Genomic DNA, 11,430 nt, shown 5'->3' with positions numbered 1-11,430 from the left:
CAGCTCTGACAGGACTATGGCTTGCCCAAGGTCATCCAGCCAGGTGCAAGTGGAGGAGTGGGGAATCAAACCCAGTTCTCCCAGATTCGAGTCTGTGCACTGAACCATTACCAGGGGTCATTTAGTAGATAAAGAGGTGCAGGAGCTCATTGGCATAACTCATTTGCATATGCCACACCCCCTGACATCACCAGAAGTTAGGAGGGAGAGCTTCTACCTGAATAAAACTTGGTCTTAAAGGTGCCACTGGACTGTTTTGGACCGGGGGGCCAGGGGGGGGCTCTGCAGCTTACCTGACTGCTTCTTGCTCTGACTGAGGGCTGCTGGGAGCAGGGGGTGGGGCTTGTTCCATGTGCCCGCCCCCTGGGCTCTTTACTGCCGGAGCTCCGCTCCTGTGCGCTCCTGCAGGAAATGGCCCCTGACCACTACACCAAACTGGCTCTCCAAACTGATTTAAATGCCTTTCTTTCTAAACATGCCTGGGTTTCTAAACATGCCGGGGCACCTGGAGAAGATTGGGCAGGGAACCCAAGCATGCTTGCATGCCTGTCCTTTCTCAGGGGGTGTGGCATATGCAAATGAGTTATGCAAAATGAGCCCCTGCACCTTTTTTTCTACGAAATGACCCCTGGTTTCCGCTCAACCTTCATGGTACCTAATTTGGCTTTTGGTTTGGGCTTGTATTCCCTTTTTGTGGCCAGGAGTCTGTCTGTGCCATGGAAAGCAGAGTGGCATGCTTCTCAGTCTGCTGACATCAACAGGCTCGGAGGGCACTGCCAGGGATGAAGGAGCTGGCCTCCCAAGTGGGCAGGATGAGGTCACCCAGTCCTCTAATGGGGAATCCCCAGGACGCTGGCAACGGAGCCAACTTTGACTCAGGCAGACGGGGTGAGCCAGCCGTGGTCATCCGGAAACAGAGGCGTGGGGGTGATTGAGAAGCAAAGGGCCAGGGGGCCAAGGGGCACCCAAGGATTCAGTGGGGAGTCAGAACCCAGCATCCTGAGAATCAAAATGTGCCACTGGGGGAGGATGTCGTTTCTCGTCCTTACAGAAGAAGAGAGAGGTTTTGAAAGAGTGATGAAAACATCTGCTGTTACCCCAGCCGAGACGCAGAAGTACGATTTCCTGTGGCTAAAGAGCAGCTGGTGTGTCCTCGCTCCTAACCACTCCAAACAAAGGCCACATTCACCTGTCGAGATGTTTGTGTGCCAACAAACAACAAGAAGAGATTGGATTTATACCAAAAAATAAGCCCTAGCAGGATTTCTATGCATTTGTGGTATAAGCCCTAGTGTGTCTTCTTGAGAAAAAATAAATATAAGACAGTGTCTTATTTTCGGGGAAACACGGTAGCACTCATCTGTATATTTTTTCATACCAGACTGTCTTGGGATTTTGTGTTATTTTTGTGGATTGTACTCGGATTGTACCGCCACCCAGCTGACTGCCAGGGGAAACCCTGCCCCCCCCCAAAGATGCCCCTGCATGACGCTCTACGTTTTGATGACACTCTACTTTTTTGGACAAAACTCTATGGTTTCTAACCGTTTTTAACCATAGAGTTTCGATGTGATGATGTCACTTCCGGAACACCCCCCCCCTTCCAAATCCCCCCGCCAGCAGGAGGAAGACACCTGGTAACCCTACACTGTACCCTGCTGGGGTCCCTCTGCTCTCCAAACCCCACCCTCCCCGGGCTCCACCCACAAAAATCTCCAGGTATTTCTCATCCCATTTCAAGGCAAGTGATGAACAAAGGTAGTTTGCCATTGCCTACTTCTGTGCGCGGATCTGAGACTCCCTGACTGGTCTCCCACCCAAGGACCAATCAGGGCTGACTCTGCTTAACTTCTGAGATCTGATGGGCTAGCCCGGGCCACCCAACTTAGCGCCTTTTTTGTGTGTTTTTTAGTATAAAACCATAAATGGGTGGCAGATAACATACGTCTCTGATTAAAAACCAAAACTCTGAATCACACCCAGAATTTAACAATATAAGGAACACACAGAAAATGCCAGACCAATGACAGAACATGCCCCTACCAACCCAGGAATCTGGAACTTTATTTTAATCCCACGCCCACTGAGTTTTGTTTTCATCACTCCTACATGGCCCAGAGGACTCACACGTCCGACGGCGATGGGTGCTGCTGATCTCTGTGTCGTTGTGCCAGTTGTTGTGTTTGTGGAAGATGTCGCTCCAGTCAATGGTCTCCTGGAAGCAGAGTTGTGGATTTTCCTGGACGATCACTCCGCCTTTCAGGATTTCTGCCAAGAGGGGAAACAACAAGAAATGGGAGAGACAAGTGAGCAAAAATGTTGTTTTAGTGGCTTCGTCCATTTCCAAAACTCGGGAAGCTCTTAGCTGAGCTGAAAGAATAACAGCATTTATACCTCCATGCTTGAGAGGAGATGGATGGCGTGTAACGACAGGGTCTCAGTACTCTCAGCATCCCGCAATTAAGAAGGGTACATCTGCCCAGGGGTCATTTCCTGCAGGAGCGCACGGGAGCGGAGCTCCGGCAGTAAAGAGCCTAGGGGGTGGGCACATGCAACAAGCCCTGCCCCCTGCTCCCAACAGCCCTCAGTCAGAGCAAGAAGCAGCCAGGTAAGCTGCAGAGCCCCCCGGCCCCTCGACCCAAAATACTCCAGCGGCACCTTTAAGACCATGTTTTATTCAGGTACAAGCTCTCCCTCCTCTGTGAGGGCACTCCCGCCCGGTCCCCCCCCCCAATAGCTAGCAATCCAAAACTGTCCAGTGGAGCCTGAGCGGTGGGTGTTGCCTTCTGACACACTTCCGGTGATGTCAGGAGGTGTGGCATACGCAAATGAGTTAGGCTGAGTTATGCTAATGAGCTCCTGCATCTCTTTTTCTACAAAATGACCCCTGCATCTGCCCTTCAATCTCCAATTCTGATATATTTATTTCCTTCATTACGTCTCCCCAGAATATAACCCAAACAAATGGTGGCCATATAAACTAAGCTTGTTATTTCAGTTTGGTCCGTGTATCTGCTAATTTGCTGCTCACCCTATGCGTACACGTATGGACTGGTAACTTCCATTTCAATGTATCTGAAGAAGTGTGAGTGCAGATCAGGAGAGGGAGGGCAGGAACGGTTACCTCAGTGCTTAGGTCTCGTGGTCCTTTCTTACACGCCCAGGGAAATGCTGATCACCACTTTGGGGCCCGGAAACAATTTGGGGTCAGGAAGCAATTTTTCTCCAGGCCAGTTTGGCTGAGGATCTTGGAGGGTTTTTTGTGTGTCATCTTCTGGGCATGGAACAGGGTTCTGTTTAGCTTCCGAGATCTGGTAGGTGTGCAGGGGGAGGTATTTGTGAATTTCCTGCATTGTGCGAGGGTTGGACTAGATGACCCTGGAGGTCCCTTCCAACTCTATGATTCTATGAAAGCTTATACCTTGAATAAAACTTTGTTGGTCCTAAAGGTGCCACTGGATTCAAATTTTGTTCTCTAGCATTTATACGGTGCTCTACGCACTTTAAAATGCTATATCCAGTCACACATATTGCTTTTTTGTAACTCTACCAACAGCCCTGCAAAGTAGGTCAAATATCCCAAATTGCACGTGGTGGAAGAAGGTCAGAAAGCCAGCAGCGGCTAGAGTGTTGAGACTGGGATCTGGGAGGCTCTGGGTTCGAATCCCCGCTCTGCCACAGAAGCCCGCTGGGTGACCTTGGGCCAGTCACACACTCTCGGTCTAAGCTACCTCACAGGGTTGTTGTGAGGATGTAATGGAAGAGGGATGCAGACTGGCCAGAGCTCGTTGGAGCATTAAAAAATGTACTAACTAAACACAAAAACGGAGGGGAAGAAAAGGTGGGGGGAGAACCCAACCCAAGATATATGAGGGTCAAGCTAACCAAATAAGTTGTTATAAAAATACAGATATTTATTATGGTGTACACATTATTATAAAAGATAAAACAGGTTAAAAGAAATGATCCAGATATCAGGCTCTTCAAACTTTTTACGCACACAGCTGAAAGTTTTACATATACAATCGACGAGTATATCTTATGACCAATGTTCTCTCTAAGTCGTGGAGTCCTGTGAGCAAAAATTCTACTTTCTGAGCTACCGGCATTAAAGCCGTGAGCAAGCGATTTGGCTGCTGCATAAATTAGTTTGCTCTGGAGCCATCCTTCCTGAGCTAAGACAAAAACGTGTGAGCTGGAGGCTAAAAAACTGAGCTAGCTCACACTAACTCAGCTTAGAGGGAACACTGCTTATGACCAGTGGACCATACACGTTTCGGCCCCTTAGAGCCTTCCTCAGTGGTCAATATTACTCTTGTAAAACAACACACATCCAGAAATAAATATATGAACAAAGATTTTCTTTAGAGCTCGGTGTTGCTATCTCATGTGATGTGCAATTGTTAAAAGTGTACACAGTGGGCCCTGGATAATCTCTCAAGGGAACTGCACATGCCCTCCAAATCGTTCTGGTAACAAATATCCAGTGTGCCTGGATGTGTGTCTCTTCCATCAAAGGTAGTAATCAAGTTACTCATTCTTTTCCCACTGACCACCTAAGCTCCCCCCCTGGGGTATCTCCTAACCAAGAAGGTGGAGACATTTCTAAAAAAAGAAATTAAAGTTTGTCCACGCATCATGCAGACGGGCCCAACATCCAGCGTGGGGGAGACAGAAAGACAAACACGGTTTTACAACTGCCACTCAACAAAACGCATGATCTCATTAACTCTTGTTTTTGTTTGGCTGGCTTGTTATGAGCTGTTGCCTGGTAAAGAGACCTAGGAGATCATCAGCTTTCAAACTGTCACAGGGACACACAACGCCCGGCTTGTGCTGAACGGGGTTCTTGGTCTCTCAGGATCAATCCTGTCCACTCTGACTGGCAGCACCTCTCCAGGTACTCAGGCAAAGGTCTTTCAGAACTCGTGGGCACTCCATGAAATTGCTGAACGGTCGGGTTAGAACGGATAAAAGGAAGTCCTTCTTCACCCAAAGAGTGATGAACACATGGAATTAACTGCCACGGGAGGTGGTGGCGGCTACAAGCATGGACGTCTTCAAAAGGGAATTAGATAAGCATATGGAGCAGAGGTCCATCAGTGGCTATTAGCCACAAGGTAGAGATAGGGACTCTGGGCCAAGTGATGCTCTGTCTTCTTGGTGTTTGGGGGGGGGTCAAGAGTGGGAGGGCTTCTAATGTCCCGGCCCCACTGCTGGACCTCGTGATGGCACCTGGTATTTCTGGCCACTGTGTGACACAGAGTGTTGGACTGGATGGGCCACTGGCCTGATCCAACATGGCTTCTCTTATCTTCTTAGGAGCAGAAGTCCATCAGTGGCTATTAGCCACAAGGTATAGATAGGAACTCTCGGTCTGGGGCAAGTGATGCTCTGTCTTCTTGGTGCTTGGGGGGGGGGTCAACAGTGGGAGGGCTTCTAATGTCCTGGCCCCACTGGTGGACCTCCTGATGGCACTGGTATTTCTGGCCACTGTGGGATACAGAGTGTTGGACCGGATGGGCCTTTGGCCTGATCCAACATGGGCGTCTCTTATGTTCTTATCACCTGGTCCCCTAGGGGTCCCCAATGTGCTGTTCATGGGCACCCCGGTGCCTGCCGCGCCTTTCCTGGTGCCCACCAAGTGGGTGGAGCCAGATGGTAGAAAGTGGGTGGAGCCAGATGGTGCTTTTGCCCAGCAAGGCTTCTGATTGAGCACTGGGGATTTGTTTGGCTCGGTGGGTTTTTAAATATGTTGCCTGGCAACTGCTGTCACCACAGCACAAGGATCTTCCCTCTGTGACTGAATTCAAGTGAGAGTAGCCATTTTGTGGCTACCTCCGCCTCCTGCGGCAGCCATTTTGTGGCTGTGCCCACCACACTAAAGCAGAAGTCCGAAGGAGAAGAAGAGATTGGATTTATACCCCGCCCTTCACTCGGGAGTGTCAGAGTGGCTTACAATCCCCTTCCCCTCCTCACAACAGACACCCTGTGAGGTAGGCGGGGCGGAATCAAACCCGGTTCTCCCAGATTAGAGTCCACACACTCTTAAACACCACACCAAACTGGCCCTCTTAACCACAATACCAAGGTGACCGCTGGCTCAAAAAGGTTGGGGACCCCTGGACTAACTAATCCTTTTAACTGGAGATGCTGAGGGTTGAACGGGGGCCCGTCTGCATGCCACGCTGATGCTCAGCCACACAGCTGTAGTCCCTGAGAACTTCCCTGGAAGCCTATGAGGAGTTCCTCAAGAAGAAGTTCAATAATGCCAGACACACTTCCCTGGGAGACAGTTAGACCATCACTGCTGGTCTTTTTAAAATATTTGTGTGTGCGTGTTTGTGTGCTTGCCTGGAAGTCATGGTTGACTTTTGACGACCCCTGTTGGATGCTCGGATGTTTTTCAGAGAGGTGGCTTGATCAGCCTGCCCCCGCCTCCCGACTGCTGGTATTCCTTGGAGGCCGCCCTTCCGAGTACTTGCCAGAGTTGGAACTACTCATAAGAACATAAGAGACGCCAATGTTGGATCAGGCCAAAGGCCCATCCAGCCCAACACTCTGTGTCACACAGTGGCCAAAAATACCAGGTGCCATCAGGAGGTCCAGCAGTGGGGCCGGGACACTAGAAGCCCTCCCACTGTTGACCCTTCCCAAGCACCAAGAAGACAAAGCATCACTTGCCCCAGAGCCCCTATCTATACCTTGTGGCTAATAGCCACTGATGGACCTCTGCTCCATATGCTTATCTAATTCCCTTTTGAAGCCGTCCTGCTTGCAGCCGCCACCACTTCCTGTGGCAGTGAATCAGCTCCTGAGATCTGACGAGCTCGGGCTGGCCTGGGCTATCCAGGACGGGGCTCCTGCTGGTCTTTTTTATGGTCATCAGGTGATGCAAGTGGTTCCCCAGGCATTTTTTGCCTGCGTTGCAGTTCAACCGCACGAAAACAATGGAGATCTGCCGTTCTTGGGGTCTGTGACCAAGCCTACTGACTCAGCCGCCACGAACGAGAGACAGCTTTGGGGTCTGGGGTGGGGTTTGGTTGCAGAGTGTGAGAATGAGCACAGTTGGGAATGCTCCAGTAACTTGGTTTCCAGTTTGATTTGGGAAATTCGGCAGCCTTTGCTGGATCAACCTGCTGGCTCGGGTCCCAGCAACAAAAACCAAGAAACGAAATAGGTGGCCCAATGCAATCAATGACTTGGATCAGCCGTGACTGACAGTGCACACTGTAAACATGGGAGCAATGTTCCCTCTAAGCTGTGGAGTTTTGTGAGCAAAAATTCTACTTTGTGAGCTACTGGCATTAAAGTTGTGAGCAAGCAATTTGGCTACTGCATAAATTAGTTTGCTCTGGAGCCATCCTTCCTGAGCTAAGGCAAAAATGTGTGAGCCGGAGGCTAAAAAACAGTGAGCTACCTCACACTAACTCAGCTTAGAGGGAACACTGCATGGGAGTACCACAGCAGTAACGCTCTGTCTATGGTATTTCCTGTTCAGTGTGCCCAAGGGCAGTGGTCTTGAATAGGGATGGGCACAAACCAGGAAAATGGAGGCTTGTAAAGGTTCGTGGGTTCTCACGAACCGTGAATCTCCATGAACCTTCCTGTTTAACGAACCGGTTCCTGGTTCGTGAGGCAGCATGGCTTCTGGGTCACGACTTCCAGGTGACCTTGCTACTTGGATGTCACTCGAGCACTGCACGGCTTGCAAAAATCATTTAAAACGTTCCCTTTAAATGGCTTTGGCAGGCCGTGCTGCCGCCACCGCGGCACAACTTGCAAGTGAACTTCTGAATTAACTTGTGAGTCATGCCACCATGGCGGCACGCCTTGGAAAAGGCATTTAAAGAGACCACGGTTTACTTCTGGGTATAAGCTTTTGTGTGCATGCGCAGTGCCTCGACACCCGCCAGCCCAGGTCTCCCCCCACCCACCCGCAAGAAAACGCTCTCCTTTCACACCTGTCAATTTCAGCATGCCCAGTTCCTGCAGTCCCACATTCCCAGTGGGATCGGCATTTCCGAGGACAGCCAGAGCGTATTTGTCCTCGTATAACTGCGTCCCCCGAATGATGAGAAGGCTCTTCAGCTGTAAGTGATGCACGTGGTTCTTGGCAATCAGGACGTACCCCTGGACCTCTCGGATGTTCTGAGACAAAGAAAGAGAGAGAAGAATCAAGGGCGAGGAATCGGTCGCTCGAGACACTGAAAGACGGGTGAGTTCTCTGCCCCCAAGCAGCCATGTGCGGCAGTAAAAATGAGAACCATGGTGACACACAACTGTCAGGTGACCTTACATGTTACAGAGTACACAGGACCGGTCTAGGTCCCACCCACCTTCAGTCAGATGTAATCTCTTCACTTTGTTGTGGGGTCTCCTCCAATGTTCCCTCTAAGCTGTGGAGTCTTGTGAGCAAAAATTCTCCTTTGTGAGCTGCTGGCATTAAAGTTGTGAGCAAGCAATTTGGCTACTGCATCAATTAGTTTGCTCTGGAGCCATCCTTCCTGAGCTGAGACAAAATCGTGTGAGCCGGAGGCTAAAAAACTGTGAGCTAGCTCACACTAACTCAGCTTAGAGGGAACACTGGTCTCCTCAATTCCTGCAGTGCCAGATGAGGACCAGAACTGAGGGGGACAAGGAGAAGGGGGTGTCGGCCTCCCCTGCGGTGCCATTTTCACAGCCCGAAATAGTCCCGGGAGAACGTCATTAGGCCTCCGGAGGAAACCCACACAGACCTCAGGGAACAGGACCGCAGTGTGAGATTGGTCACTGTTGGTTCACGGAAAGAAACGTGAGGCCGAAGGATAACGGCTCGCCCACAGCCGCTGAATCAGATCGAGGCCAGGCGTGCACCCAAATGCAGACTTCACCGGCCCGGGGCTACCGCTGATCAGTGTTCCCTCTAAGCTGAGTTAGTGTGAGCTAGCTCACTGTTTTTTAGCCTCTGGCTCAGACATTTTTATTTATTTATTTATGTATTTCCTTCTATTTCCTATCCCGCTCACCCCCCCCCCCGGGGCTCTGAGCGGCTTACAATTCTAATTAATTAACACAGTCCTAATCTTGGGCCACATATAGGTAGGGAAGTGAGAAGCCTTACCAGGCACCCTTTATCTTAGCTCAGGAAGGAGGGCTCCAAAGCAAACTAATTTACGCAGCAGCCAAATTGCTCGCTCACAACTTTAATGCCAGGACCTCACCGAGTAGAATTTTTGCTCATGAGACTCACTCCACGGCTTAGAGGGAACATGGCCGCTGATTCTGATTTTCTTGCGGTCCCACTGTTTTTATCACATCCCAGGCAGGCAGGCAGGGCATCCTGCTCAGTGCGGTCAAGGCGTGCCAAGGTAACCCTGCCCACGAAACTAGGGTGTCTGCTCGAGGAAGTGGGGGCAGCCGCAGGAGATGGCACATGGGAGCTACTAAGTGGGCAGGGCTTCCACAGGGGATGTTATCGGATTCCCCTGTGGGTGGGAATGAAGCAGGAAGCCACGATGGCGCAATCCCAGCACCTGTCATTTTTTCACAACTCTCCGAGCATCCGCTCTCCGTCTCTGTACAGGAAAGGGAGGGATAGCCACAAAGGGAAACCTGCACCCACTTTCTCCGGTTCCTTCCCCTCCCCTGTTATCACACACAAACATTTTTTTAAAAAATGCTTGCGCTTCCCTCATCACACCCACCACGAGAAAGGAGGTGTCCACGTCAGCCGGCAGATAGGTGATCTCCAAGTTGCCTTGCACAACGTGGCAGTTCTCGTACAGCCGCCGGAGAGTGGCATAATGGTTGACCGGGCTGGACGGTTGCTGCAGCTTCATGTCTGTTCCTGTGCATACTGAGGAGGAGGAGAACAAATGTCAGTGAGGCTGCACTCAAAGGGAGCGTTACATGGCTCCCTCATTTCCATTTTGGCCTCACGACCCTTGGAGGTAGATTAGGCTGAGCAACGGTAACTACCCAAGGTCACAGCCCCTGTCCTCCACCTCAGTCAAGGCACTGCTGGATTTACAGTTACTTGCTCAGTAATGACTTGCTCCTCTTTGTTACCCTGATATCGGGCAGCTGGCTTTTATCGTTCTGTATACCCTTTGCCCTTGCCAGAATTAATTAGACAAGAAAACCACATATATGCTTTTCAAAAACTACACATGCCCCACTTTTCCCCACAGGATTCTGGCAGGGGGGTGTCCTCTCAAGACATCAGGTACGTAGTCAAGCAGTGACAATTCCTCTCTCACCACTAAACTTATTCAAATTATATTACTTCTTGACCTCTTCACCTCAGATGGGAACCCCTGTGCCAGGGAAAGCTATTATTGAGTTTGTGTGTGTGTCCAGGAGATCCCTGAAGGACCATCTTTTCATTTCCTAGTTGAACTGAAGGATCTATTACAGTCCAAGACCAGCATTTAAAACATCAAGTGCCAGAAATTTTTACGTTTAGGAAAAGCTACAGAGATGATATTAAAAACAGCAGAACCGTTTCAATTAAAAAATCCAGCCAGCTAGCACACGACTCCTGCTTGGAGCTTGGAATCCATCCAATCCCAGCCGGAAACGCTGTCTTCCTTTTCAGACACCCCCCCCATACATGTCTTCCTGTGCTCCTCCCCCCTATTTTGAAAACTTAAACCAACTGGAGTATGGCCCGCGGCTTAGACAGAATCCTCCCCCAGATTTTGGACACCAAAGGCAAGGGAGAAGGATCAGTCACTATAGGAAATGCCATACGGTCCTGTTTACTCCACAGCCAGTTTCAATCGTTTCCGACCGGCTTCCTGCATTACCCCAATGACTTCCAGCCCAAAGAAATCACAGATCCTTAGCCTGACCCTTCAAATGCTGAGGGTTCAGAAAACTCAAGGTTTACGAGGGACGGACTGGTCAAATGAGCAGTTCTTGGAAAACAGGGTGATGGGCTTTGCTCTGGAACAAATAGATTTGAACTTGGGGGTGCAGAAGCAACCTCAGAATCCTGTGCCAAACGAAACGATTGATGTACAGACTGGGATGGTTCCCCATAACTAAGGCACGGAAACGGTCCTCCAAAGGCAAGCCACGATATTTTAAAAGGAATGGTTAAAGCTACTTTAAGAAAGAAAAACCTCAATGCGTTTTCAGCCAGTTTTTAGCCAGTTTGGTGTAGTAGTTAAGTGAGCAGACTCTAATCTGGGAGAACCGGGTTGGATTCCCCACTCCTCCACTTGCAGCAGCTGGATGACCCTGGGGAAGCCATAGTTCTGATAAGAGCTGTTCTCTCAAGTACAGTTCTGTCAAGAGCTCTCTCAGCCCCACCTACCTCACGGGGTGCCTGTTGTGGGGAGGGGAAGGGAACGGAGTTTGTAAGCCGCTCTGAGACTCCTTTGGGTAGTGAAGGGCGGGGTATAAATCCAATCTCTTCTTCTTCTACCTCACAGGGTGCCTGTT

The 11,430-nt window shown here is 50.1% G+C and overlaps 1 protein-coding gene across 1 annotated transcript in view; it reads right to left on the bottom strand.

Annotated features, from left to right (window-relative positions):
- Positions 1-11,430, bottom strand: part of ERBB2 (erb-b2 receptor tyrosine kinase 2) — a 110,362-nt gene that overhangs the window by 58,046 nt on the left and 40,886 nt on the right. Inside the window, exons 2-4 of the mRNA XM_015416334.1 lie at positions 9,687-9,838; positions 7,965-8,151; positions 2,128-2,268 (exon numbers count right to left, since the gene is read on the bottom strand). Coding sequence (XP_015271820.1) covers positions 2,128-2,268; positions 7,965-8,151; positions 9,687-9,838 — 480 coding nt within the window. The remainder of the gene's footprint in view (positions 1-2,127; positions 2,269-7,964; positions 8,152-9,686; positions 9,839-11,430) is intronic.

The sequence above is a fragment of the Gekko japonicus genome, unplaced genomic scaffold, assembly GCF_001447785.1.
Source record: "Gekko japonicus isolate JY-2015 unplaced genomic scaffold, Gekko_japonicus_V1.1 scaffold875, whole genome shotgun sequence".
In the NCBI taxonomy this organism is placed as follows: domain Eukaryota; kingdom Metazoa; phylum Chordata; class Lepidosauria; order Squamata; family Gekkonidae; genus Gekko; species Gekko japonicus.
The sequence above is the reverse complement of the archived record's forward strand: the minus strand, read 5'-3'. Positions and strand labels throughout refer to the sequence as shown.